The sequence below is a fragment of the Fundulus heteroclitus genome, chromosome 17 (genome assembly GCF_011125445.2).
Source record: "Fundulus heteroclitus isolate FHET01 chromosome 17, MU-UCD_Fhet_4.1, whole genome shotgun sequence".
Lineage (NCBI taxonomy): Eukaryota > Metazoa > Chordata > Actinopteri > Cyprinodontiformes > Fundulidae > Fundulus > Fundulus heteroclitus.
The window spans coordinates 17,392,220-17,420,172 of NC_046377.1; the positions used below are offsets into that span (position 1 = coordinate 17,392,220).

Sequence of the window (27,953 nt, forward strand, 5' to 3'; positions counted from 1 at the left end):
ACTTCCTGGGAAATTATAAATAAATTAATGAAAAATAGGCCTATGTAAAAAAGAAAGAAAGACAGAAAAAACTTCTCTCCCAAACAAAACAATAAGAAAATGAACAGAAAACAGTTTTGTTACAAATTGATCATAAATATGAAAGAAATGTGTTGCACAAAGAAGAAAAGGATTTTAAATGCAGATTCATCCACCATCGCAGAAATACATTATTCTAGTTTGTGCTAACCATTTCCAGCCACCACGATGATCTCACAGAAAAACAAATATTTTTAAATGTAAGCACAGTCAAACCCAGGATCTTTAAAAGATAAATAAAAAAATAAATTAAAATCAGCAGGTAAATAAGCAGGTTTCTGCTCTCATTTGAAGTGGCATCAAATTTAGTTAAATATCCAACTTGCATTTTCTTAACACAGTTCAAATATCAAGCAAAACAAACAAAATTGTTTCGCTTTATAATTTGAATTTTCAACAAAAAGGGGACAAAGAAATGCATAAAAATTTGTTTTAGAAACTGTTTTTGGTAAAAACCTCACCTTCTTTTACCGGGCAGCCAAATTGCAAGATAACAACTTCAGAGTCACTTTTATAAAGTCAAACCGGACTTTAATAAAGGTTCTTCATCATAATATAAATACACGACCCTGAACAGAAAATTACAAATAAAATATAAAACATACAAAAAACATTAAAAGGACGTTTGACTTTTGGAGCAGTTTGTGCATCCGTGGAGTTAAACTTGCAGGGAAATATTAAGATTTAGGACAAAAATCATTGTCCAGACTGTCCTTATACAAAAAAAACAACAACAAAAAAAAGACACGTGGGACTTTGGAGAGACCGTCCACAAAGAAGCTCGCTGTCGTCAGTTTATCCAAAAACCCATCGATCGGCCTGAGAGGAGTTCAGCTGCACCGACTCGCTGCTCTCTCCGTTCTCATGCTGCAAAACACAAAATCCCATCAGGTAAAGAAAAGGTGCAGAGAAGTTCCCAGTGGGTGTCATTAAACCGTTCTGCCCACCTTGTTGGCGATGGCCCTGAGTTTCCCCAGCAGGGAGGGTTTCTGGGTGTAGACCACGTCGTCCTCGGCCTCCTCCCCTTCAGCCAGGGCACAGCTGTCTGCAGCTGGCAGCTCACCTTCCTTGTTGGCAGACATCACCAGACGAGAGTATTTGTACTCCAGCCTGGATGGAAACGTCACAGCGACAGAGTCACAGAGAGGCAGCATCTAAGAAAACCGCTCTTCTTGATAAAATAATAAAAAAACGTTGGTATTTCTGTTAAAAATAGAATGAGCTCTGCTAAATAATTACATCGTGGCTGACCAGGGGCGGCTCTAGACAGGGGCCCACAGGGGCCAGTGCCCCTGTAGAAATGGTCCAGGCCCCTGTTATGGCCTCTGTACTAAAGACATAAATTAAATAAACTTCTTACGATTATATGCATTGGTGAAGAAACCACACCTGATTTGTCACTTTGACCAATTTTATTTTTTGTACCTTTACAATTTCACCCTAACAAGGGTTTAAAAATCAAGGTGTTTTACTTTTAGCTTCAGCAGCATTGAGCTGGGATCACAGTTTTCATCTGCTAAATCAGGGATCTGAAACCTGCAGTATCAGTGCCACAAGTGTCTCACTTCATATTAAGCGATTAAATATTGCCCTGTTTTATGATTTCCTTATTTTATGTGCCCCTGTGAAAAAAACACTGGCCCCACCTTGGCCCCCTTGGTAAATTTGGTCTAGAACCGCCACTATGGCTGACTACTTCTAAAATACTTCTACTAGACATTATTCAATATTTTTTAGACACTTTCTTGCATATTTCTTTAAGAAATATTACTTTTAAAATCATTTTCAATAAATGCAATAAAATGTATAAAATCAAAACTATTTTTAGAATAAAATTTGCACAAATTTGTCCTAATTTAATCTCTACTAACACATCAGTCAAGTAGGTTTTTTTTCAATATTAGTAGAAAAATAGCCTGAAAAATAAAAGCATCCCCATGCATTCATGCATTTTGGAAACCCTAACATTGCTCTGTGCAGTAGAGAAGCTCAATCATACCAAATACTAAAGAAATGGAGGTACATTTCTTAATTTGCGGATAGTAAAAAAACTAAAATGTTATCGCTTACTATTTTTGGCATTTCGCAAATATAAAATTACTTTTTGTAATCTCAACTGACATCAATCAGGAAAGGTTTAGTCATATTCAATATCACAGGATTCTCCAGTTTATTTTATCCTAAATTATCCCTATAACTCCAAATCTATGATTTTTGATGCAAATATTTCTGAGATCTCTTCATCTTCAACAAAGTCAGTATTTTTCTGAACTTACAATTTACAGCACATTTATGAATATATTTTACACAACCTATATAAAAATACAGAAAACATGAGCAAAATATATATTTTTGGTCTAGTTTATCAATTACAATACAAAGAAAATTTGAAAGCATGATATTTTAATTTTAAAGCAACCAAAAAAGGATAATTTTTTTTAAAACGTGACGTTTAATCGCAATGACCTGTATCATAAACAAAGAAAAGCTTTTCTTTTCAGCTCAGATTAAATGTATAAACGCTCCCATTCTGATGTCACTGCAGTTTTCAGGGCTCTCTCACCTCTTGTTTTTCTTCCAGAAATAGAAAGTGAGGGAGACGAGCAGCACGGCGACGAAGGCTCCGACTCCAAGGCCGACCTTCAGCCACAGAGCGATGACCTCGCAGGGGGCGGAGCTTCGAGGAGGCAGCGCCACACCTTTGGTGCACAGCTTCGGCTCGTTCCACACGTACAAGGTTTCCTGGCAGGAAGTTAAATGGTTTGGTGATATTAAGTTTTGTAAAGCTACAAGATAAAAGCAGTCTGTATAGAGAAGGCGTTTGTCTAGGTGTTACCTGGACGCCTCCTTTGCAGGCTCCCTCGATCAGGTGGTAGTCGGCCTCGGTGCAGCGCGGACAGGCGCTGGCGCTCTCCCACAGGAAGTGAAACGTGCATCCATCACACGTTCCTGCTGGACAGGAGCTGCACAAACACAAGTCCCGTTTGTGTTTAAATACAAAAGAATCCAGAGTCAGGGTGAAAGAAAATTCTTTTTTTAGCATTTAAAACCTCAATGTTCAGTTATTTTATAATTCTAGTTTAAACTAAGTGTTCTGTAAAAGTTGTTTACGTAAAAAACAAGCTAATTTTAATGATTTTTCAGTGAGAACACAGTAGGTGGTTTTGATTAATCAATCAGTCACCTCAAATGCTGACAATCCTTCAGATTAAGCACCAGATTAAACCAAAAATATTTAGCAACATAACACTGAAATTAATCAAACCTCTGCCTCTAAAACTGTTCATTCCCATTAATTAATTACATTTATCATCACACAGAATCCGAAAGGTACGAATTACAGCAGCCGTTTATAGACTGAAAAACAAAAGGCACTCACACTTAACATGTCAGTACTTTATATTTCTATTAATTATTCTCATTTATTGTTCATATTAATAGAGTTTTGAGTACTTTTTTGGTTATATTTTAGCTTATAAATTGAAAACTTGTCTGCATTTAAGATGGGGAGAGAGGGATGGACGGACAAACTGTATTCAATTATTCTATCTTTCTTCAGACTCGGTCAGAACCGTGCTGGATGTACCTGGGCACAGAGATTTGTCCTCGGTCAGAGTTTTCTGGGTCACAGCGAACCGTGATGACAGAACTTCGACCCTGATCACAGGAGGCCGTCGCCTGTGTTGACCTGAAGGAGCAACCCCACCGCATTAATCTCTAAATGAAACCAGAGCGACTAAAAATCCACTCCGCGTTTCTTTCTCCCACCTGTAGAAGAAGTTGATGTCGGGAACGTCGTGTGGATTCTCTGGGAACAGGTCCGGCTTGGCGTTCACTCCATAGAGAACGGTGTCCACTGTGGCCCCTGGACGGACAGGCGCATCAGATCAGATTTTACAAGTGGAGCTCGCCACGCGGCGAACGCATGGAGGTCAACGGTTTTATACCCATGAAGGTGTCAGCGAGGCTGATGGACTGGGAGGAAATGGCCATCCTGAAGCCCCGCCCATCTCCGGGGATGATGGTGGACTGGCAGAGGAAGCTGTCCACCGTGTTGACGAACTGAGACAAGTCCCCCTGGTCGTCTTTGCTGGACACGTCGGTGACGTTGTCGGTGCAGATGGCGGCTCTTTTTCCCTGGAAGGAAAACAGCATGAAAATAAATTCTCATTTCTTCTAGTTACGCTATTATTTCGTAAACACTTGAAGGACAGATATGTGTGTTTGGCATCTCAGCATCCAATACGTTCACACCAGCTTTCAAGCACGGTGGTGGCTGGGTGTCAATGTGGGCACCAGACTGTAGAGGAGCTGAGCAGCTCCTTTAGTGATAAGCTTAGACACCCTGCCTGTAAAAAGGAGCGTTACCACAGGTCATTCATTCCTGCTGCCATCAGATTATACAATACTGCACTATAACTGTAACAATAACTGTAACTATGACTGTAATAACCAACATGCAATAACTAATGTGCAATTCTATTTAATACACTGTGCAATAATCCTGAAAGAAGTGACTTCTGCTGCTACTTCACCTGAATATATGTCAATACACACGCAAATAAGTCCCCGTGAATGTACATAAGACATCCTCTGCCTTATTTCTTTTTTTCTTTTTCTTACCTACTTCTTCTTTTTGATCCATGGTATAATGAGGACAAACTGTATATATATGATGCATCTTGTCCTACTTGATTCCTATGATTACTGAGGCCATGTGACATGTGAATTTCTCCAATGTGAGCTCAATAAAGCCTATCTTATCTTATCTTATCTTATCTTATCTTATCTTGTTTTGGAGCCTCAAGGCCTGGGCACCTTGAGCCAAGTCAAAGGTTTAGCCAAAACTGAGTCATTTAGCAACAACAGGAAGAACAATGGAGCACAAACCGTTCACAATGATGGGAGAGACGATATACCTGAAGCTATAGTAGGGCTGGACGATAATTCAACAACAATATATATTGACTGATAGACGTACATCGATAGAAAAAAAAGGGTAAATAAAAAGTTCAATAGAATAACAGTTTTCTATCCTTTTGCATTGTAGCCATGTAGGTTAATACTACAAGCATTACATCCTCCCAACCAATCACAAACAGACCCAAGCACTAAGCTCCGCCCCCTTCAAAGAGTTCAGAGAGCACGCTTTTTTTTTTTTTAACTTACAGTTTTTGTAAAATGTTGGTTGAGTAAAGGGTTGAGTTTGAATTCAGCATTTGTGTGTTCTGAATCTAAAAATAGGTAATTAGGCAACAGCATAAAATGGTCAGGGCTGCACTTAAAATTTGTTGATAAATATCGATATCCATCAATATGATTTCTATTTCATCGATATGCTTTTGTTCTATATCACCCAGCCCTGCGATTTAGAACATCTACCACTGTCCTTTTTAGGTAAAACTATAAAATCCGGCTATTCTGGATATAAAAAGGGATTTTCTGAGTGCTTCATATTTTAGGAGTTAATGTGAAATAAAAAGAACTGCACAAGTTTAGGGAGTTACCTGGTGGCCACAGAGGCTGATGTTGAACAGGTGAAGGTACTTTGTGCCTTTAGAGGTGAAACTTGGCCCCAGTATCAGCGAAGCCACGTCACTCATGGGGCTGAGGTCAAAGGTCAGCGTTCTGTTGTTCTCTGTGTGGGTGAAAGAGCAGTCGCTGAAGCAGCGGGAATGCTCCTAAAAGAAACAACACAGGATCACAGGTGAGATTATTAGAGCAGCAACATGTTCCTGAAGAGGAGTTTATGGTTCTGCCACTAGGTGGGTTCAGCCCTGCTAATTAAATGCTTGGTTGCTGATTTGCAAAAAGCAAATCTTTATTTGGCATTTTATTAGGCATTAAAGCCCATAGAGAATCAGGAACCACTCCCTGGAATTCCTTAATCAGGAAGAGGCTTTTATTTTGAAAAAGCTGTGTGAGTTTTAATTAGATGAGCCAAGATAATTACATCTAGTTTAACTTCTAAAGCAAAGAAGAGCCCAGTTTTAATCTGAACAAGATTAAAACTGGATCTGCGAAGATTTTTTTAATTTCAAAGATTATCCATTAATATTCATTTGAAAGGTCAGCACCATTTTTTTTCCATCAAACATTTATCTACATCAGTACTGTGCAATCTTCGTGTTGTCATAGTCAACAAATACCAGAACACAAAAACGGGAGTTTTATGACAATGAATATCAAACCTTTCCATTACAATCTTATTTTTGTACTTGTAGATATAACAAAAATACAGATCTCAGCGGGTTTTCAGTTTGTAAATGGATATATTTGTATTAGATTTCAACAACACACACTAAAAGTACCAGTAATATTTTTACAGTAGATCTATTTTTCTGCCATTAGACAGAATCCAATAGAAGAAAATTATTTATTCATCCTCTTTTTTTCCTAAGCTTTATGATTTTTTTATTCTAAAACCTAAAATTTGAAATAAAAATGGCTATATATTTTTGAGGAATAAATTGTCTTTTTTTAAAATGTCCTGTGACATTTATGTCTCTAAACAAGACTTATCTAACTGTACTGGTACCAAAATGGCTCTTTGGACTGTACATCTTGAAGACCCATGCTCTAGATTAATCATAAACTTGCCATAAACTAATATATAGCTTTGAAACAATAAATTGACATACATGGCAAAATAAGAAAAAGGCTAAACCAAACAAGTGTACTTACTTTCTCACTGTCTGACATTAAATCAGGAGGAACTTTTCTCTGTTCTAAAATAGTTTAGGATTATTCGAATATCTGTTAAATGCCAGAAAAACAAGAGGAAAATGTTTTTAAGAGTTTTGGATTTGGGTCAAAGGTTTTGGATATTCTTCCAGAAGCTTCTGAGAAGGCTTAGGTCCTTCAGCATTTGCATCAAGGCGCTGCAGATCTTCTATAAGTTGTGGAGAGTGATCTCCTGTCACATCATCTGTTGGAGCAGCAGCATCAGAACAACTGACTTAAAGAAGCTCAACAAGCTGATAAAGAAGGCCGGCTCTGTTCTGGACAGGAGATCCTTTCTGCCCACAACCATCGCCATCTACAACAACTCGTTGAAGAAGAACCAGCGTTTAATTTCCCTTTGGGACTAATAAAGTATTTTTGAAGTTGAATTGAATTCTCAAAATAAGTTGTATGTTGTTCCATTCCTCCTGACAGCACTGGTGCAACTTAAAGGGGACAAATGCTTTTATTTCATTACATTGAAATCCTTCAGTTGTGGTCTATATAAAATGTAACTGCAGACTTTGGTCTGAATTCCTAGTTAATTTACCCCCACAGTCCCCCTTTTTACCCCTGTTCTGAGGTGATTCTGAGAGCGACTCGTTTTGGTACTGTCTCTTTAAATCTCTTCACACCCTGCCCCCCTCCTGGTCTCAGAACGTTCCACTTCACCCTGTTCTGCCATTTATGGAGTGTAATGCGGGAAAACGTAATGAACTATCAATGACTTATCCACTTGTGGCTTCAGCATCCTTCGGCTTGGACAACAGAAATCGCTCAGAGAAACAGAAATGATGGATTCTTGAGACTGGTTAGCTGGAAGTCCAAGATCTTGTGTAGCAGCTCTGCGTACAAATACTACAACATAATTGTTAAAATAAAGGTAATCTACGCAGCTACTGCAGAGACTACATTCAACTTTTCTGCATCCCTAGAGACTAAAAAGCACACAACAAAATGTGTTTAATGCCCTCCCCCCCAAAAAGTGGATTTTGGATGATATAACCCCTTTAAGTCTGGTTTGTGGACCACCTTAGTTGGGCACTTCTATTTTGGCTCCGCCCACAAATCTTTTATGGACTGAGATCAGGGCTTCATGATGGCCTCTCCAAAACTTTAACTTTGTTGCAATCAAGTCACTTTGTACACCACATCCCTGAATGCTTGAGGCTCAATGTCCATTGAGAAGACCCATTTAACTTCCTGGCTGATGTCTTGAAATGTTGCTTCAGTTTATTTCACCTAATGCTATTCTTTTAATGAAGCGCCCAAGCAAAACACCCCCACACCATGATGCAGCCACTCCTGGACTCTAAAACTATGAGTTTTCTCAAACTTTCAAGCTTCCCTCCTAGAACTCCAAATATATATATATTTCAAGTTACAGCTTCTTCCTTCCAGCCCATGTCGGACTAGGACTTGTTTATTCTGGGCAATGAAACCCTATTATCGGTCCCAATCCAGCGGGGGAGTCGAGGATCTCTCTACCTTGTTGCTGATGCTTCCAGGTCCACAGGCAATGCACGCGTCCTGGCCATAGGTGTGTCGCCCGCTCAGGTAGGTGTTGGACGGGCACTCCTGGCACCTGTTTGTGTCGCGGTCGATAAAGAAACCAGCGGGGCAGGGAACGCAGGAGGAGCCGGCGCGCTGGGAGTTCTGCGGAACGAGAGCGCAGGCCCGGCACGCCGACGCCACCCCTTCCAGGACATTGGTCACACTGATGGAGTAGATCTTCACCGTGTCGCTGACGTAACGGCGGACCTACAGACACAATGTGCTGGTGTCAAACCAGCGACGACGGAGGTTGAACCGGCGTTCTTGGCGACGTGTTTTGGGGTTTTACTCACATCCAGAGCGTGGCTCGTCCTCTGAAAGGCCCAGGTGTACGTGACGGAGGCGTTTCTGGTCATGCTGTGCGAGAACGCCTGCTTCCCCTTGCTGCCCTCCCAGGACTCCACCACTGTGGTGCTCTTGCTGTTCACGTCCTGCAAGAGAAGACAAGAGAAAAGCCTCCACTCACAAAGTGCTCATCTCTACTTCCTACTCCTAACCAGCAGACCCCCGGGGCCACGCACCATCATGAAGTAGAGCTCACAGTCAGCAGAGCAGATGGTCTCGAACACAAAGGTGATGCGTCCAAACTCTCCGCCAGTCATCCCTGAGAGCGAGGCCGGCACCCTGAAGACAAAGACATGCAGAGGTGTAGTCCAACAAACTCATGCGTCACCACAAGGCCGGTTAAATATCAACACTAAAGCTAAAATCTTGGGTCACCTTTTATTTCTTTGCATTTTCCTCTCAAGGCCTTCTGTAGAAAATCACACTATCTTAAGGACCAACCCTTACGCAACAAAAATGTGATAATATATTTAATATTTTATTCACATACAGGGAAAACTTACACATTCATATACTAATATATTATATTATATAATAATATACTATATATATGAAAGTGATATTATGTGGCCATATATGGGAAAAAACTACCGTTTGGATATAGTGACTAAAAATGTTCTTATACTATTTAACATATTGTTAAGATATATTTTAAATATGTCCCAAATTATATAAGATTATATACTGGAAGAGGCATTGTAAATATATGTAAAAACAATATATGAAACAATATACCTCAATGTTTAGGATAATATAATTAGATTTATATGGGAATATATAAAAATAATTTTTTTGCTGCTGGTAATGATGATCTAATTTATAATGCACATTTACATTTTATTATATATGAATCAATACAGAGCCATATATGGTCTATTCATATGACAATATAATCTAAAATACAATGAATGTCATGCAAAATTTGATTTGGAGTTTGACACATGAAAATACTTTATGTAATAAACATACAGACAACTAGTTTTGAATCAATATGTAGCAAAAAGTTGTTGATTCGTATATTACTATATATTTTCAAGTTTATTACCAAATTTCTGACATATTCAAATATATTTCCTAATTCATTGCAATATACATTTTGGTACATTTTGGTACATATGTTAGTACATTAATAGGACTTGTTTTGTAAGATTGTTTTTGCAGGTTTTCTGTCCAGCAACTGAACTTTGTTAGGTTATCTTCACGCATGGCACAAACATCGGTCCTGATGTGATAACGTCTGGACAGTGCAGGTGGTAAAGCAGTCAAGACTCTTTGGGCAACGTTGTCCTCAGACTACATTCAGAGGCGCTCTTGGACACTTGTGTCCTCATTACTTTGGTGGTCTGAATGAAACTAGGGCAATTAAAAGGACCAGCCACGTCCTTGCATGACTTCCTACAAGCATCGGTGTTACCTGAACCCGGTGAGAAAAACTAATTAAAAACATCCGTCTTTCATCGTAACTGATAATGTATTTAGGTGCCAAATGGAAATAGGAAAGGAAAAAAAATGGCAATGCTTGGCTATGAAATAGGGGTAGAAATAAGCAAAGAGGTGAATTAAGCCAGAGTTATGAAGGGCGATCTTACTTAAACCCAGGCACGTGCAGACTTAGGATGAGGTAATCGTTATCAGAACTTCCCGCTCCGCTGCGAACATGATCTCCAGCGACCTCCCATCCTGAGGGGTGACAAACACGATGCAACAACCCATCACAACGTGTTTAAGCTGCTCTGGACAAAAGGATGATAAAATCGACAAATGTCTATTGTTGAGTCAATGTTCACCTCATAAGGGACAAAAATGTACCTCAGAGTGGATTTTCAATGCTCCAACAGAGCTGCGAATATACATATATATATTTTTCATTCTCTACAAAAATATATTTCAAATATATTTCAACTTGACGCAAGAAAATAGCTTTGCAATAACCAGACAGTTATTAGCGATTAATAGGACTTGGTTTAGAGTTAAATGTCTTGTGTGTTTTAATTCCAGAACACCATTTTTTTTAACGTACTGTGAATGAGAAACTATACATTTTTTGCCATTTTTTCACATTACAAACAAGAAATTGTTGGAGAAAAATTATTTATTTTCTATTTCTACAACAACTACTACTACTAATACTAATACTAATAATAACCTGAAAAGTGTAGCATGCATTTGTATTTAGCTCCCTTTAATTTGATACTCCAGCCAGTTGCCTTGAAAAGTCACCTATCAAGGCAAGGCGAGGCAAATTTATTTATATAGCACAATTCAGTACAAAGACAATGCAAAGTGCTTTACATGATTAAAATATAGGAAAATAAAAGCAAGTAGGGATAGAATGTAGAAAAAAAGAAGAACATTAAAAACAGTTAAACAGTTTAACTAGAACAGTCAAAGGCAATTTTAAACAAATGTGCTTTTAATCTTGATTTAAAAGAACTCAGACTTTCAGCACTTTTACAGTTTTCTGGAAGTTTGTTCCAGATAAGCGGAGCATAGGAACTAAATGCTGCTTCTCCATGTTTATCAGTGAATGGAGTCCACGTATATTTAGTTTAAGTCTCAGTACAAATCCTGCTGTTCTGTGAAGGTCTCAGAGGCTTGTCAGAAAATCATACATAGAGATCATAGAAAGATCAGAGATGAGATGTTATCTTCTCTGCAGAAGCTGTGGAGAAGTTCAAAGCAGGTTCAGGTTTATTAAACATGTTTCACTATATCAAGCACCCTCATAAAATATATAAGGTACGGTGCAACAGTGAACACACCAACACATAGCCGTCTGCCTAAACACAGAAGCAGCCAAGAGTCCATGGCAACTCTGGAGGAACAGCAGAGATCAACAGCTCAGGTGGGAAAATCTGTTCTAACTGTTCCATCTGTACCCAACATAAAGTTTCTGCAGACTGCAGTAGATGTTTTCATGCTGCCATCGAGGTTCCATGCAAGAATTTACGGAGAAATGATGTATCGGGAATGCAAATTTTACTTTACACCACCTGTTGAAGATCAGCTATGATCATAGCTGACGAAGGCTAAACTTAGGCAACTAAAAGCTGCAAGAAACAGATATCCAGAAAATAGCATCAAGCATAACCCTTTGATTTAACCATTGAGCCCAATGTTTATGAACGAAAACTGAGTAACCTTCACACAGACAAACCTGCGGTAGTTCCCATCAATCACTGGTGTTCAGCTGAGGTTGGCGGAACGCCTTTATCCTTCTTTATGCATTTTTTCTACACTCCTTTTAGGTTTGGGGAAAGAAATAAACTGTATTCCCACCCTCTGAACCTTCAGAATAGCGCATGTTAGAACGTTACTTTCCCCGCTGACAACGTTTTAACCATTTTTAACAATGTTTTTTTTTAACTAAATCCCTCTGACTGCAATGTGTTCATAATATAAAATCATAGTCGTAGAGAAAGGGGGCGTGGCACCTCTGCAGAAAAGTGCCATTTCACTTTGGTACAAATTGCGATTGCTGATTGGTCAGTTGCTGACGTCAGCTGCAGTGAAACGTGGTTCTTTAAAGCGTCGGCTCAGGGGATGTTGGTGAATGCATGTCACATTTTTGAGATACATTTGAAAAACTTTTCCTTTCACCTTTCAATTATGCAATCTTTTGCGGCGGTCGCATAAACAAATCCAACAAAGCACGATGAAGTTTGAGGTTGCAATGTCACAAAATGAGAAAAAAACAAAACACCGCCACCTGTCTGTCTGCTACGATTTCAGACTGTATTCTGTACAGAGCGAGTGTAAAGGCGCTCACCGTTCATGTCGTCACATTTGGAGTTCCCCACGTTGAAACAAGAGGTCTTCATGTTGGGAGGCAGCACGTTCCACCATTTGTACTCGTAACCCAACACGGGTTCTGTACCTGCAGGGCACTCAACGCACACTGATGCAAACCGACAAATGACAGCCAGAAATCAATACAGACACACAATGACAGAAACCTGCAGGCTACAATGCTATGTTTGAACAGGAACCTTCTGTCCATGGGTGGATTGACCAGCTGTGTCAACAATTTAGCCCAAGGGATGGATAGAGTGGCTTTTACTGTTATTTAAGCACCAAAAACTGACACTCTGATGGAAATCTTACAGGGTAAATCTAAATCACTCAATATAAAAGTGGTTTTCAATAAACACAGAGAGTTGTGAAGAACTATATTAACATGAAGCAGTCATAAAAGTCTTGGCTAAGCCACCTGAGCCAGGTGTATTTTCTTTTTTTTTTTTTTTTTTTACCATAGGTGCCGTCAGAGTGTGTTCCAGGTGGGCAGGGCAGACAGGTGGAGTCGTTGCTGTTGTAGTAGCCGGGGTTGCATGGGGGGCAGGGCTCTCTCTGTCCTGTCGCAGGCAGCTTGACGGCCCCCGTGATGTTCTCCACGCAGATTTTGGGCTCCACCCAGCGATACAGCACCTGCGTCTGTAACCAAGCCACAGGGGTGAACCAAAACCAGCCGAGGGCATAAATGATGAATGCCACCCATAAGCTCTTTGTTGAGCTCGCTCATCCTGCAGCAGGTACAAATGTCTGCGTGCAGGTGAAATGTGAAGCGTCTGACCTTTCCCTCGCTGTCGCAGGCTGTGTGAATCTGGAAGTAATCCTTCTCCGAGCAGGGCGGTCTCACCTTACATTCAGCCCATCCCTCATCTGAGCAAAAAAACGGATTCAAACACAGAAACAAATGAGGCGCCGTGCCGAGATTGAACACAAAAGCAAAACGTCAGCAATTCGAATCAGACCTAAATGTACTTTGATATGCGGCAAAAACCAATGTGCTGCTGATTTCTTTTAATTTTTTCCTGCTTCCCCGCTTTAAACAAGGTGGCTCTCAAAAGGAGGCTGTTAAAATAAGACCACAATGAATAACTTCCACTTTTAATATGAGAATTATTTTGCCAGAATTCACCTGAACAATAAATGTTTTGGGGTAAATTTGCAAATAATAAAAAAAATTTCACTAACCTGGTTGCACAGGTAGGAGCAACCTTCAACTAAAATCTTCCTGAAGGACATTTTGATTTAACTGAAGCATTTAGTTCTCTGAGTTCACACCTTGAATCAATCATAGCAACTCATCTGAACCTGCAGTAATGTTGGTCGTTCAAGCAGGACCTTCTCATATTAGCTCATTTGGGTCTTCTAGCTAAAGCCACGGTTTTCAGAGAGCAGTATCTCATTGTACAAAGCAAACAGTTGAATAAGATCTCAAATGCCCTGATCTAAAGAACACAAAGAACTGGGGAGAGACAAAGTATGTAAAAGGGGTAACAAAGAGAAGCAGACATTGTCCACTAACAAAGAAAACATAGAAAAGTGATGAACCTTACAATTACTCCAAGAGCCCATCAATACCTCAACAAAGAAGTTACATCAATACCAAGAGCTACATCTAAAAAAAAAAACCTACCTTACATGATTTAGTTAATGCCAACGTTGGTTACTGATCAATGAGAAAGAGCTCAAAGGTGAAACCCCTCTCTGCTGTCCAAAAAGATTATTACATATTTACCAAATCCAGAAAATCCTGAAGGAGAATTTCCAGCCATCATTTTATTACCCTTAAATGGACTTTATCATGCAAAAATCAGCTGTTTTGAGCTTTTAACTTTTATGATGCTAATTCCTTCATCAAAAGCAAGCCAAAAGTGGTATTTTGCTTAGCAGCGGCCCCTCCGTGTCGTGGAAAACCAGCGGTCATGATGGGTCATTATCTTGACTGCTCTGCCCAGTAAACAGCAGCAATGAACGGTGACGTGAGGCAGAGCGATCAGAGATGAAGTGGCTCGTTCAGCAACTAATCTGCGCAGCGACTGTCTCTTTTTTAGCTATAGGTATGTTGCAAAAATTGGTTTTCGGCTGCAAGAGGTCTCAGACTTTGTTCAGCCTCCCTAAAGAAGAGCCTACTCGCCAGAAGTGGTTGGATTTTTATTTTTGGGAGCACGCTACAAACACACAGGCCACGTAGTCACTTCACTGAAGACTACTTGGTGAACCTCGGCCCGAACCAAAGCAGATTGTCCAGGAGATTAAATCTTAAAACCGGTGCAATTCCTACAATAAAACCACCCGGTGGAGACGGCAGAGCTGAAGTAAATTAAACCGCTTGCCTAATTGTAACAGTAATGTCGAGTATTGCCAAGAGGCTACCATCAGTTTCTAGTATTTCCCATGTCCGGACTAAGGAGTACGGTTAGGGAGCCTTCTCGTCAAAAAAAAAAAAAAAAAAAAAAAGACATCAATGCCTGGCTAAAATCTACCAAAGCACAGGACGAAATGCATTGAAGTCTGATAAAACCGAAGCTTAACTTTAGGTTCAAAACACAGTAAGGTAATAAAAGCAAGTTCCATATTATTTTAATATGATGACTTCATTTTCCATTTTAAGCTTTCATGATCAAACCTCACAAACATTAGCTGAAAATACGAGTCTTCTGATCCATTAATTTAAATTTTTGCTGTTTCCAGGGGCCTTGAGTCTGAGCTGAGCATTCAGGATTTCCATGAAAAAGCCTCAACCTGTAGCCGTATACAAATTAGGGTCACTCACTTTAAAACCCTTTCATAAAACATCAGCTTTTTTACATGCAAATGAGTGAGCCTGTAGCCATCGGACGAGAAAAATAACCGTAGTTTTTCTGAAGGTTTCCAATGGATTTTAACTCTAGATGACCGTTTACAGAGCGCCGTGTTTCACAGAGAATGCCAGCTCGTGTAAAGCCGGGCGTACACTGTACGAGTTTTCGCCCTTTTCGGGACGATTCTTCAGTCGTGTGAGAATTTTTTGGATGAGGCTGAGTTTCAGTTTGATCGTGCGTCCTGCGTTTTGTTAGCCTGGGTGCCATTCCGAACTTAGTCACGCCCACAACGTTTTAGGTCGGGAAGTTCGGTCTGGCATTGCTCAATAGTAGCGCGAGTATGCTCGCCCAATATCTGGCGGGCCAATCAAATTGTCAGGGCGGGCTTTATACGATGATGGACAGATGATCAACAGTAACGTAATCAGTCACGTCACCAAAGTGCGCTTGGGTTGAATTTGTTTACAACAACGATGGCTGCTGCTGGAGAGTTGAGGTGTGTAGATTCTGCTGTTAGGTCTGTTCTAGAAGATATCGACAGGTTTGTGTGTTGAAGGACTCCTTGGATCCTTACATTCTTTTTGCAACACCGGAAAAAATCATTCATGCTCATCTTCTTATTCTAGGCTTCTTATTCTAACAGTTGAGTTCCGTTGACAACAACTATGCGTCGCTTAACAAACGTCACACACTCCGTTGCTCTTATTGGTTGTAGGTCTATCCAATTGAGTGCAGAGGAATTTTTTTTCCTGGTTCGTTCGAAACACGCCCCATAATCACAGCTCTATGGAGCAGTGTCAGACTCAAATTCTGACTAGAATTGAGTATGACCATGTCAGGCTAGCGTTTTGTAGTAAACAGGGGGTAATGGTGAGGTGATCGTGAGCGCGTCATTCTGTTGAAGCGGAGTTACGAGCGGATTTCCCCCAACCTCGCGCACTGCGCATGCACAAACAACGGAATTCCTCTTCTTCTTCTCAAACAAAAACATAGGAGCGGAGAGAAGCATGACGGCGGTACGTGTGACATGGAGTCAAACTATGGAGGAGTAACTCGTAGAATTACCAAGCCAAGTGAGCCTCATATTTAACAGTGAGCATCGACACTTCTGCCTTTTTCTTCTTCTACTGTTAACTTTTGGCTTCCGAGTAGACGAGTCCGAGTAGCGCCATCTCTCTACGGGCTGAGTCCGACGTGTGGTTTTTGAATGCACTGTGTGAGCCGTCAGGTCACATCCGAGCGTCGGGCCGCACAGTGTAAGAACAGATATCGTGAGCAGTGAACTTTTAAACCTTGAGGTTTCGTCGTACAGTTTGAGCTGTATACGAGTAGCATGATTGAAAATATCGTACAGTGTATGCCCGGTATAACAGTTTTAATCTGGTGCAGCACCCTGTGAACGTATCTTTGCAAGCGCATTTAGAGGCACCAAGCAAACAAAATTGAAAATCTGTATCTGTTTTAGTGATCACTAGGAGCTGATTGCACCAAGGGTCGGAAACCTGAAGTATGTTGTAAGGAATCGTGCCGCAATTATTGTATAGCTATATTAATAAGCAGGGCAGTTTTTGCACAACTTGGAGGTGTATGCATTTTACCCCGCACACACAACTCCAAGTTCAAGTTGACTGAGAATTAAACTCAGCACAGACCAGACTCCTGTGAACTTATATCGGTGCTACAACAATGACCTAACTACTGCTGAGTGCACCCTTAAAACAGTCAAGGATCTCTCAAGCTCTGTCTGAAAAGGAACATGGCGTCTTCTTGATTCATCACAGAAGATCTCTCCCAGATCTTGCAGAGATCATGAATTCTAGAGGATTTTAATGTCATGGTGCACATTAGTGTGCAGGGGGGGTTCGTCAACTTAGATGCAGTTGTTGCAGTCATTTCCCAATGTGACAGCTCCAAAAAAAAGTGTACCACACTTCAATATGAACTTGCTAGAACCACATTGTCATTCCAAGTTTTGTCTTTTTTTTCCAAGTAGTTGAAAAATGTGCAAATGTGTCGTCATTTCAGCTTTCAACTTTCTGTTCTCTCTTTTTTTTCTTCATAGTAGGTACACCTGGTCTGGCGTTCTGTTAACTGTGACATCATCCAAGGAGGACAGATCACACGCTACTACCATCTAATGTAGAACAGATTACTAGATCAATGGGTGCTTCTGTGCTTTTTTGTCTCTCTTGTTGTGTCTCTGCTCTGTCTTCTGTAACCCCCAGTCGGTCGAGGCAGATGACCGTTCATACTGAGCCTGGTTCTGCCGGAGGTTTTCCTTCCCGTTAATGGGGAGTTTTTCTTCCCACTGTCGCTTCATGCTTGCTCAGTATGAGGGATTGCTGCAAAGCCATGTACAATGCAGACGACTCTCCCTGTGGCTCTACGGTTCTTCAGGAGTGAATGCTGCTTGTCGGGACTTTGATGCAATCAACTGGTTTCCTTATATAGGAACATTTTTGACCAATCTGTATAATCTGACCCAATCTGTATAATATGATTGAACTTGATTTTGTAAAGTGCCTTGAGATGACATGTTTCATGATTTGGTGCTATATAAATAAAATTGAAATTGAATTGAAAAGTCTTCTTGATGCATCACAGAAGATCTCTCCCAGATCTTGCAGAGGCCATCAATTCTAGAGGATTTTAATGTCATGAGGCACATTAGTCTAGTGTGTGCAGGGCGGTTCGTCAATGTAGATGCAGTTTTTGCAGTCATTTCCCAATGTGGCAGCTCCAAATAAAATGTGTATCACACTTTATGAACTTGCTAGAACCAGATCAAAACCAATAGATTGTCATTCCAAGTTCTGCCTTTTTTTCCCAAGTAGCTGAACAAAATTTTGCAAAAATTTATTTCTTTTTCATATAGTTTTATATACTCTGTCTACTAGACCCATAAGTCCTCAGCCAGTCGTGACGGTTGCTTCATCTGAGTCTGGTTCTGCCGGTTATTAAAGGGTAGTTGTTCCTCTCAACTCTGAGTACAAATCCATAAATTATGCTCCTTAATATATATTCATGCTGTCCTGCTTTTTGAAAATGGCAATGAAACCTGATGAATGTTGGCTCCTGACAGCAATCTGAATGTGAATAGGTCTGTTGTGCAGTAAAACGGATGGATTAGACTCGGGCATGTTGATGGAAAGTGCCTTTCAGTGCTTCGGTGTGTACGTACGGGAGTAGTAGTGTTCAGGGCAGGGCGAACAGGAGGACGCTCCCTTCCTGGAGTAAGTGTTGCTAGGGCACGCTTGGCAGGAGGAGGAACCGGGCGTCGGGCTGAACCAGCCGGGCCGACATGGAAAACACTGTGACGTGTAGGCAACACCTGTAGCAATACAACCGACTCAGCATTTAAAGATCCCGGCATTTTAATCTAAATGGTCTGTCACAGAGACAGAGCTTCGTTTTACCCTCTATTTGGATGTTCTTCAGCAGCACCGGTTTCACCATCTTTCCTCCGACAATTATCCCAGTCGTCCTCCAGTACAGGATGTTTGTGCCCGACTTCAGGCTCACCTGAACGAGAGAAGCTCACAGTGAGTAATCCAGGCGATCCCCACCCTCACTAGACAGATCTACTCACTGTATGTGTGCCCCATTCTCCACTGCTAGTGACTTTAATCCACTTCTGGTCGTCGGTCTGGGACATCTCCTGGCACTGCTCGTTCTGGACCTGGACCACGCACGACCAGAAAACATGAGCCGTGCATACTCAGAGTCAGAACGTGTCACCTTCTGTGTACCGTTAGCGTTGCTTACGTAGAATTCAAAGAAAATGTTGTTGTCTGGATACTGATAGGTGAAAGACACAGATCCCTGTTTTTCCAGATGGACGGCGTAAACTAGGGAGACCGTGCACTCGTCGCGGTTGGACTCCAGGTACACACCCTGCGGCGTCCATGATGAGCTGGAACTACAACACTGTGATCATAAACTTCCCTTTTCTGTGTTTAAATCTTCTTGACTTTTTATCTCTTTACCTGTTACAGGCCTGAATGTCCTCTACGTTTGGCCCAGGGTCCAAAAAGCTGGCCAGGCTTGTGAAGCCAGCAGGAATGGCGTCCCATTGGTCGAACCTCAGGCCGCTGCCCAGAGAGTAAGATCCGGCTGCGCACGGCGTGCACAACTGGGAAGACATTTCCAGAAACATTCCAGCTGGACAGGAGAAGGCTGAGGAGAAGATGAGGGTTATCTTTGAGCCAGTAGAAAAAACAAGTTTTAAAAGGGAAACAAGAAGCTGGGCTCACAGCAGTCGGTGCCTTTGGTCGGAGAGGGAAGGTCCGAGCAGGACCCTGAGCTGAGTGGGATGGCGACCCTCCATCTGGACCCTGTGCTGTCACACTCTGTGTACTGGTAGTAGTAGTCTCCCTGTGGAAAACACATAAAACTCCGAAGATCAATAATCCAATCGATTTCAGCCAAGTCAGCGGAGCGGTTCTGTGGATGTAAACGTTCTGGAATCTGGTTCCCTAAACAGATCGGATCTTAAATCAGAAAGCTTGGCTGCTGTAACAATAACACCTTAGTTACTCATATTTTTACTGTGGTAACTTATGAGCACCTTTGCGCTTTATTAAATGCACTTTATTCTCCTATAGGCACTTTCTTTAAGTATAGATTTTGTTGATGATATGGGTATTTTAATAATTAGCGTGTAGTCTTTGTTTCCAGACACGGCACAGCTCCTCCTCATTAGCGATGTGTGTTTGTTTCCCGGAAGGAGGATGGAGGCGTTACTTAGAGCATAGAAGGTTTAATGAAACCTAAGCAAATGTCTGTGTGTTGAGTATAGATGTTAAAGAATAAATATAAAGATGTTTGCTCAGATAACTCTCCTGCCTTTTGGCCAAATGCTTCCCCTGAGGTCCGGACACCATTGAAAGGTTGCTTGAGAGGTGATGAGCGAGGAGCCTGTGAGGGATTTTTGTACATGGTATTTTGGGTATTTTTTTTATAATGGTGCTAATGAATAAGGTTAAGATTTAAAATGTTTGATTATTTATAGAAAATTGTGAATATTTAAATCTATTACGAAGGAATTTGGTAACCTAAAATTGGGACTGCTGCTGTTCGCAGGCTTGACAAACCTTTGATGGTCCAGTTGTGCCATATGTGGGCGAGTAAACGTTCAACACTCAACCTTCATCTTCAACGTAAATCCAGCCACTAAAAGCCGCCTGGTCGCACTGCGCTTTCACACATTTCCTGTCCAGCCCTTGTAATCGTCCATGTTTTGCAGTGTGTTTAGATTCAGGGAACAAACTGTGTCTTAGTGACAGACTTTTGATGACAATTGCCAAAAGATATTAAAATGGTGTTTGGCAACAATGGCACATCCTGATCACACATTTCAGACTGTTTAAGACTTACATTTTAATATTTTTCACTGAGGTTCTTCCGCATTTTTTGTTACACTAACGCAAAAAAACATACAATGAATTTACAGCAGATATTTCTACAAAGGTAAGGCTTTAAATGCGGAAACTGGAACGTAAAGCAGACTGCTAAATGAAGAGTTAAATGGGTGGGTGGACAAACAGATGGACAGATAGCCTGACGAACGAATGGATAAGTGTATTACGTAACCTATTTCTATATTCACCCACGCCTGAGAGAACCCCAACTAAATCCAATACTTTTATAAATCCCTTTCAGAAGTAGGAAATAATATTAAACATTTCTGTTTATTGTTAGTTCGATCAGGAGTCAGTATGATTGACCACAGTAGCTATGTATACATGCACAAAATTTCACGATCGGATTAAAATGTATTCAGATTAATTAATGGCATTGTACCGTTTATATGTCAACACAATCAATTAATCTGACCATAATGTGTGTGTAAATGCACCTGGCTTTATTCAGAATAGAACCACTCTGACATACACAGTTATCAAATTCCTCTGAAAAAACCACAGACGAAGAAGTACTTCCATCTATACTAAACAACAAAAATAGTGAACAAAGCAGTATTATATGAGGTCGTTTGTCTTCCGAGCTGCAGGATTGGGCATGATTTTCCAATTACGATTGAAACGTTACTAATTAGGCAACAGTTTTTAGCTCTTTTATTTTTTCAAACAGGTCGTATCGGGAGCCATGACAGCTTTGCTTTCTGACGTATTCCCGGCACTCACCAACACGGAAACTTGTCACGTGATGTTCGTTGCATATGCGCATTCAGGTCAGTTTGCCAGAGTTTGACAAGCGTCTATTTGCGCGTTAATTGGATTATCAATGGGCATAAACCACCGCCCTCAATTGGAATACAATTTCATTGGGACTGAGCTTAATCCAATCATCATACTCCGATTGGCTTGTTTACACAATGCATTTTTATTCCGAACGCCCCTTTATTCAGATTACTTTTGTCCATCTAAACTTTGCTATTTTCACTATTTACAATAAAGAAACACGCGCAAATATAAGACTTTAAATACACCGGCACCCAGAAAGTCATTGTTTTCCCTTTCAACTGAAATTTCTGCTCGGACGTCTTTAAGGTGTAATTTACTAGCAAAGTTTTCTGCTCTTTCACATATGCAGTAGGAAACAGACTGGATGATGCCTGACAGATTACAGGAAATGCAGTCAAACCTGCGGGAGAACCGCTGGACACATGTCCGACTAGGACAATACCGCGAGACCACGTGTTAAACAAGCCGATCATACAAAAGACAACATGAATGGGTTTTGACCCTGGTCACCACAGCAGACGGCTGTCGGAGCTCTAATGGGTCCATTAAGAGCGCGACAGCAGGTCATCCGCTGTCTTGTCAAGGGCATTCACGCTCGCCGAACATTTCCCGAGATGTTTGCTACATGCAGATGCAAGCGTTCTAGTGCATCAAAAGTTTCTTGTTTTTAAAGTTTTCATGACTGTCGTTACAGTCAAGGTTATAGGTAACTAAATTAGCTTGTAGTTCCTGCTACTACAGAAGTAACCGAGTAGTTTTTCACAGCACAACCCGGTTTCAGCTGTCGGACGGAGCCTCATATTTGTCTCTTGAAGCCTTTGCTACACAGTGGAGCTCAGGGTTAGTAATGGAATGAAAATAATATACATTCGTCTCACTAGAAATGTCTTTAGAATGCATGTAAAAGCAATTGTTTAGCTTACATGTTTAATGTAGGCATAGCTGCTATAATATTCTACGAGGACACCCTGCATATCAAATAATGACGAAAAAGGGGGTACCCCATGCTTTAACTTGTGACGAGTAGGGAGTGAGGGTGTGAATGACTGAACGTATTGTAAAGCTCTTTGGAGGTCATCAAGACTAGTTAAAAGCGCTATACAAGTACAAGTACAAGTGAGAATGTGTTGCCTCCAAATGGCTCAATGAGCTCAGCAGGTAGAAAATAACACTACAATAAAAAAAGGTTGTGTAAAAATGAGAAGTCTCACTTTAACCACAATCTATGTTTTGGTTTCTGGTGCATTTTTGGTTAAAACAAGTATGTTCTTTATTCAGAAACTTACTCACAGTAGGTAGAGTAGCCAGAAATTACTCAATACTTGAGTAATAATATGACTCAAGTAAAAGTAAAAAGGTACAGTGTAGTAAAACTACTCCTAAAAGTACATTTCGCTCAAAAAGTTACTCAAGTAAATGTAACTAAGTAAATTTAACTAGTTACTACCCACCTCTGCCTCCATGTTAGTACTTTATGGATTTCCAATTTTCCTCAGTTATTGAGTTGTTGATTTTTTTTTAGTATTAATTGTTTTAACAAATATTAATCCTAACATATTAAGATTGAAGAAATCTGGTTGTCTCTTTTCAAGCACAGCTGTGAACTTAGTGAAAAGGCTTAAATTATGCTTGAGATGGAGGCAACTCCATTGACTGGTCACGCGTCTGATTTCAACAATAATAAGAGTGAGCCAGTTCTGTATCTCATTTTTATTTTATGTCCGCTGCCTACAGACATGCTAATGTGGAGCTTTCCTCACATAGTAAATACAGACTTTCACATCATAATGCGACCTCGCCACAAGAAGTAGGCTGATTCTGTTAACCGCAGCATATCTTGAGAAAATAATTAATTGGATCTCAAACAACCAGACAGCTCACAAATGCATTACAGGCCATCGGTTATCATGAGCTGCAGCCGCACGATCAAACCGAAAACAGATGTTCTGCTTCCTATGCGAAGAATCGCTCGGGCACATCTCCGTCTCTTCCCCTGGAAATCCTCGCAGGCAGCCGACTGCAGCGGAGCAGTAATGGACATTTACTTTGCCGCTAATTAATCTGAAAGCCTCGCGAATATAAATGGCGAACCGTCTGCAGGGAAATGAATCAGCGTCGGCGAGGCCCGTTCAGAAGCAGGTCAGGTGTGAACGTGCAGCCGAAGCAAGCTTTAATGACTGAAGATCCTGTTTTTTTTTGCATGGTGGACATCTGGCTCAGGTTCCCTAAAACAAACAAACTGAATGTTGTTGGTCTGCTCTGTGTGTGGAAGAAGTCACGGCAACATTCAATTAACATGTAGAGAAGGCAACCTGTCGTTTCTGATTTCTCTGTTGACAGAGAAGGAGAGAGGTAGGACCGAGAAAGAGGACACACTGGTCTCCAGGGTGATTCACTCCGGCTGTCATGGAGACCGGAGGCAGGAGGAGAGAGGATAAAATTTAGCTCTTAAACACACCAGTCAGGAGGTTTTCAGGATTTAACGCGACATAAGAAAGACGAACGCTCATCTTTCCAGCCGTGGGTGAAAATATCTGTTGAAAACACGAGGATGAGGATTTACTTCCTTCTGTCGGGTTCAGGTTAACTCCACTGAGACGCTGAGAGCAGCGGCTGCCGTTTACGCACGCTCAATAAACAGTTATTAGGATTACTTTTTGTAGATATTTTATATCATCTGGTTTTATCCTCTCTATTATAAACCAACAGCTGATTTTATTTGTGACACCCGCTCAGATGAGTTCTGGTTTAATCCATAGATTCTGGATTTTCCCTGAGAAATCAGATGAACTGGCAGCGATTTGTGACTTTTAATGATGAGGCAAATTAAACAGTTTTAGTTTAGAAATTTTAAGAAATGATTTCATCTGATAAGAATCAATTTTTAACATCTTCGAAGTATCTAATTTATGACTGTTAATGTGGGTAGAATGGTTGGAACTTTATATTTGTAGAATATTACATGTTTTCAACAGTGAACAGGTAAAATAATGTAAGATGCACCTTCCTTAATTAAACTAATTAAGGAAACAATTTACATTTGTTATTAAGATTGAAGTTTTGTACAATCTGGATTTTATTTTGCGAATGCACTCATTTGGCTTCCATGAAGAGAATAGCATGCAATGCTGAATATGTGTTTAGGAAAATAAATTGTCAAAATATCGTAAAGCAGAAACCTTTTTACACCATAATACGAGGCACTTTAATTTACTTGTTTCAAGCTACACAAGTGAAGTGAAGCCTGTTATAAGCTCATTGTGTAAGCAGTGCTAGTAGGGCCGCCATCTTGTTTTACAAGCATGTTTCACAGTTTAATTTATTTGCATACCATCTATTGTTAGTGATGCTGCATTCCTTAAAATCTTGGAAATCTATGCTCAGATTACAGAACACCATTAATACTGGTGTTGAAAGTAAGAAGCCAGTGGGGTTTGCTAATTGTTTTGGAAAGTCATCAGGCTCGGTAAAATTAGCATTCTGACGGCAATGCTTTTTTAAAAGTATTATCACAAACATTTTACACAGAACAGTGACTGAATTAATCACAAAAAACAGCAAGATGTTACATAGGTGAAAACCGTTAACCCTACATTTAATACACAAGGCAGCCATGTTGAATCTTCATGTTGGGGTTGTTGAGGGAGGCGTTCCATTTTATTTTGCAGCTTGGAACAAGGCAATTCCGACTTCTGAGACTAAAACATTTTTTTTTAAGCATCGTCTTTTATTTTATTTTTTTTTAATCGTAAAAAATTAACATACATATTTAAAATATTCCGAGCGGGTTGAAACACAACCTCTTTATACACCCAAAGAAAACGAGAACCCTTCCCTGGCTCGTGTTAGATAGTTGCTTTTGGAGCCGTATGAAAAGATAATTATAAAGAAAATACACAAATAGACATTATGAGCCTGTATAAATGGACATGTTCAAAGCAAGAGATGGGTGGCTGTAATGCGAAATAAAAGTATATAACAAAGAGAGCTAAATTTAACGCGGAGTTATCCCACGTTAAGTGGTTATGAAGCCATGCTTGGAAAGTTGGAAAATATTTCTCCTTCCACTTAATTAGGATAAACCGTTTAGCCAGTCTTCAAAGTGAATTAGACTGCAACATAAATCGCTGCTGCATTTTTACGTTCAAGCTAGATAAACAGCATTTTCCACGTATACTTTAAAGTAAGCATTTTCAAAGTCACAGCTAAAAAAGTTGGAATTGTGAATTTTGAAAGTTGGAGGTTTTTTTTTACCCACATGACATCAAATTCCTACATGGCTGCAGCGCAAACAAGCCGGTTTTTTTGTTGCAGCTTTTACATCCATAATGAATGTTTTAGTCAGGTTTGGTCAGGCTTTGAAGGAATCCGAACAAAATAGTTTCTGGTGCTTCTAGGGCTGGGCGATAAATCGATTTTATTGATTAATTTGAATTGCCAACTCCTCAGGATTTAATTTTTGAAAATGTATACTATTTCTTATAATATTAACAAAAGTATCTTATAATAATGAAATAAAAGTATGCTTTTAAAAATAATTTCAGAAATTGTATTTATGAAACAAAAGGGAAGAAAATTAATTAATCGGATTCGGTAAAAAAAATAATAATCAGAGATTATATTTTTAAGCCATATTGCCCAGCTCTAGATGCTTCCCGTCTGAACTCAGAAGTCAGAACCTCCATTGGTGCCAGCAGCTTTTTCCTGCGGCTAAGACAACGATCTGAAGCAGCAACCATTTTGGATTTTAAGGTCAGATCGTAAAAATCGTCCAACATTTAACATAATTCCTACAAGGTTGCTTATGCTGCGAGCATTAATGTGCGTTTATGAATTTGAACTGAAGTCAGAATTTCCTTTCCCCAGTTGAAGTTGTAATTCAGACCTGAATGTTTGGAGATTTTTTTTTACCAATTGGTAAAAACCATTATTAATGCAGTTATATTTAATTCTGAAGACTTCAGTGCTTCTTTTACCCATTGACCGTATTCTGGACAGCCCCAGTAAAGTTAGCAGTCCCATTATGTAGGCCAGACTATTGTCTGTATACAAACCTTTTCTATAAACTTGACATTAAAATGAAATATACCTGTCGTACAAAGACACAGCTTGTTATTACTGCCATCACCAAATTCTGAATTCGTGAAAGACATAAAAGGTTTTAATTTTTCACAAAGCGGGAACTTTCTTAAATATAGGAAAGAAATAATTGGAAGGACCACTGAAGATAAATAAAAAAAAATGTTTTTCATCCACCCTGACGTCAAAATCCAAAATGGCTGCCATGTGTCTACAATGTGGTTCTACCGGCAGTAGTTGCGTTTTTTTTTAGGTGCATCTCTGCCAAGCAGTGTTGCTACACGTCCTACACAACATTTAGCAAACCCCACAGGTTTTCAGACTTGCAACTGTTAGGGTGGGTGTGACGTCACTACAATAAATGGAACGCAGCCAACCACACGGAGCAGCTGCTTCTGCGCACTGGCTGCGCTCTGGGTCGACTAACTATAAAAAATATCCCTGAAGGCTGCTCTGGGTGGCATTTGAGGTAAACAGTCCGACGAGTTTATGGTCAACAAAATGCATTTTAAGCCGACCAGCCGCACCGAGAACAGACACGTCAACATAATATTAATAATAATCAAACCTAAAAGAACTGAAACGAATAAAGATTCAATTATTTTGCTAGAGTGGCTTTTACATAAGCTTAAGTGAATGTTTAAGGCACAGTGTTTAGCTGCTTTTGGGGATTTCGACAAAACAAAATTGAATGCGTAAAAATTAATAGGAGACAATTTGGATGGGAAAAAAATCTGCTGTTCACATAAGTGCTTGTAAAAGTCAAAACGACGCGCAGATAAGAATGATAAACAGACTCCCACCTTGTCGCACGGCGGCAGGTGTCCTTCGGCTGACGCCGCCGATTGCTGAGCGCCGCTGCTGCTGCTGATGAAGAGGAGGAGGAAGAGGAGGTGGATGGAGAAGAGGCAGCGGGCGCAGCAACGGGTGCGCACCTGCTCCCACATCCTCAGCTCGGATCACAAACAGCTGGCAGCTCGTTGCCTGGAGCCCCGGACGTGAAAAAGGCCGAGCGGTGATGGTTTGACTGCTGTCGCCGTCATTGATGCGTCTGCCTTCCTCCTCCTACAGCGCAACCACCGACACGTAAAGTGCAACTGCGGTACTTCCGTCCTGAGATTTCAAAATAAAAAACTATTTAGAACAAAACATGTCCATTGCGTTTATAATTATATTTAATAATGATTCTGTGTTTAAGTATTATTATTTTCAATTTTAGTACATTTTCTCTGTATTCAGAATGTAATTGTACTTAATTGTAATTTATGATTTGTTATTTTTACTCAATATATATTTGGTGAGATTTCGCTCGTTTTTAAAATCTTTGATTGAAAGCAATATCATTACAATTATGATTATTACAACCATTATAATTGATACTAGT

General features: G+C 40.2%; 1 protein-coding gene across 2 annotated transcripts; it reads right to left on the reverse strand.

Moving 5' to 3' along the window:
* Positions 1–523: 523 nt before the first annotated feature.
* elapor2 (endosome-lysosome associated apoptosis and autophagy regulator family member 2) lies at positions 524–27,683 on the reverse strand. 2 transcript variants are annotated; one of them, XM_021322181.2, is made up of 22 exons: positions 27,373–27,683; positions 19,541–19,661; positions 19,274–19,463; positions 19,053–19,206; positions 18,877–18,966; positions 18,704–18,809; positions 18,469–18,618; positions 13,271–13,359; positions 12,951–13,131; positions 12,470–12,598; positions 10,290–10,380; positions 8,877–8,979; positions 8,649–8,786; positions 8,290–8,562; positions 5,586–5,759; positions 4,026–4,215; positions 3,847–3,943; positions 3,665–3,766; positions 2,915–3,041; positions 2,642–2,820; positions 1,026–1,188; positions 524–945 (listed from the first exon to the last, which is right to left on the reverse strand). In XM_021322181.2, exons 1-22 carry the CDS (start codon positions 27,514–27,516, stop codon positions 874–876), a joined length of 3,063 nt encoding a protein of 1,020 aa, XP_021177856.2. In that variant the 5' UTR covers positions 27,517–27,683; the 3' UTR covers positions 524–873. The 2 variants fall into 2 exon arrangements, with proteins under 2 accessions (XP_021177856.2, XP_036005223.1); XM_036149330.1 differs by having other exon boundaries at positions 19,053–19,200; positions 27,373–27,680.
* Positions 27,684–27,953: the final 270 nt, after the last annotated feature.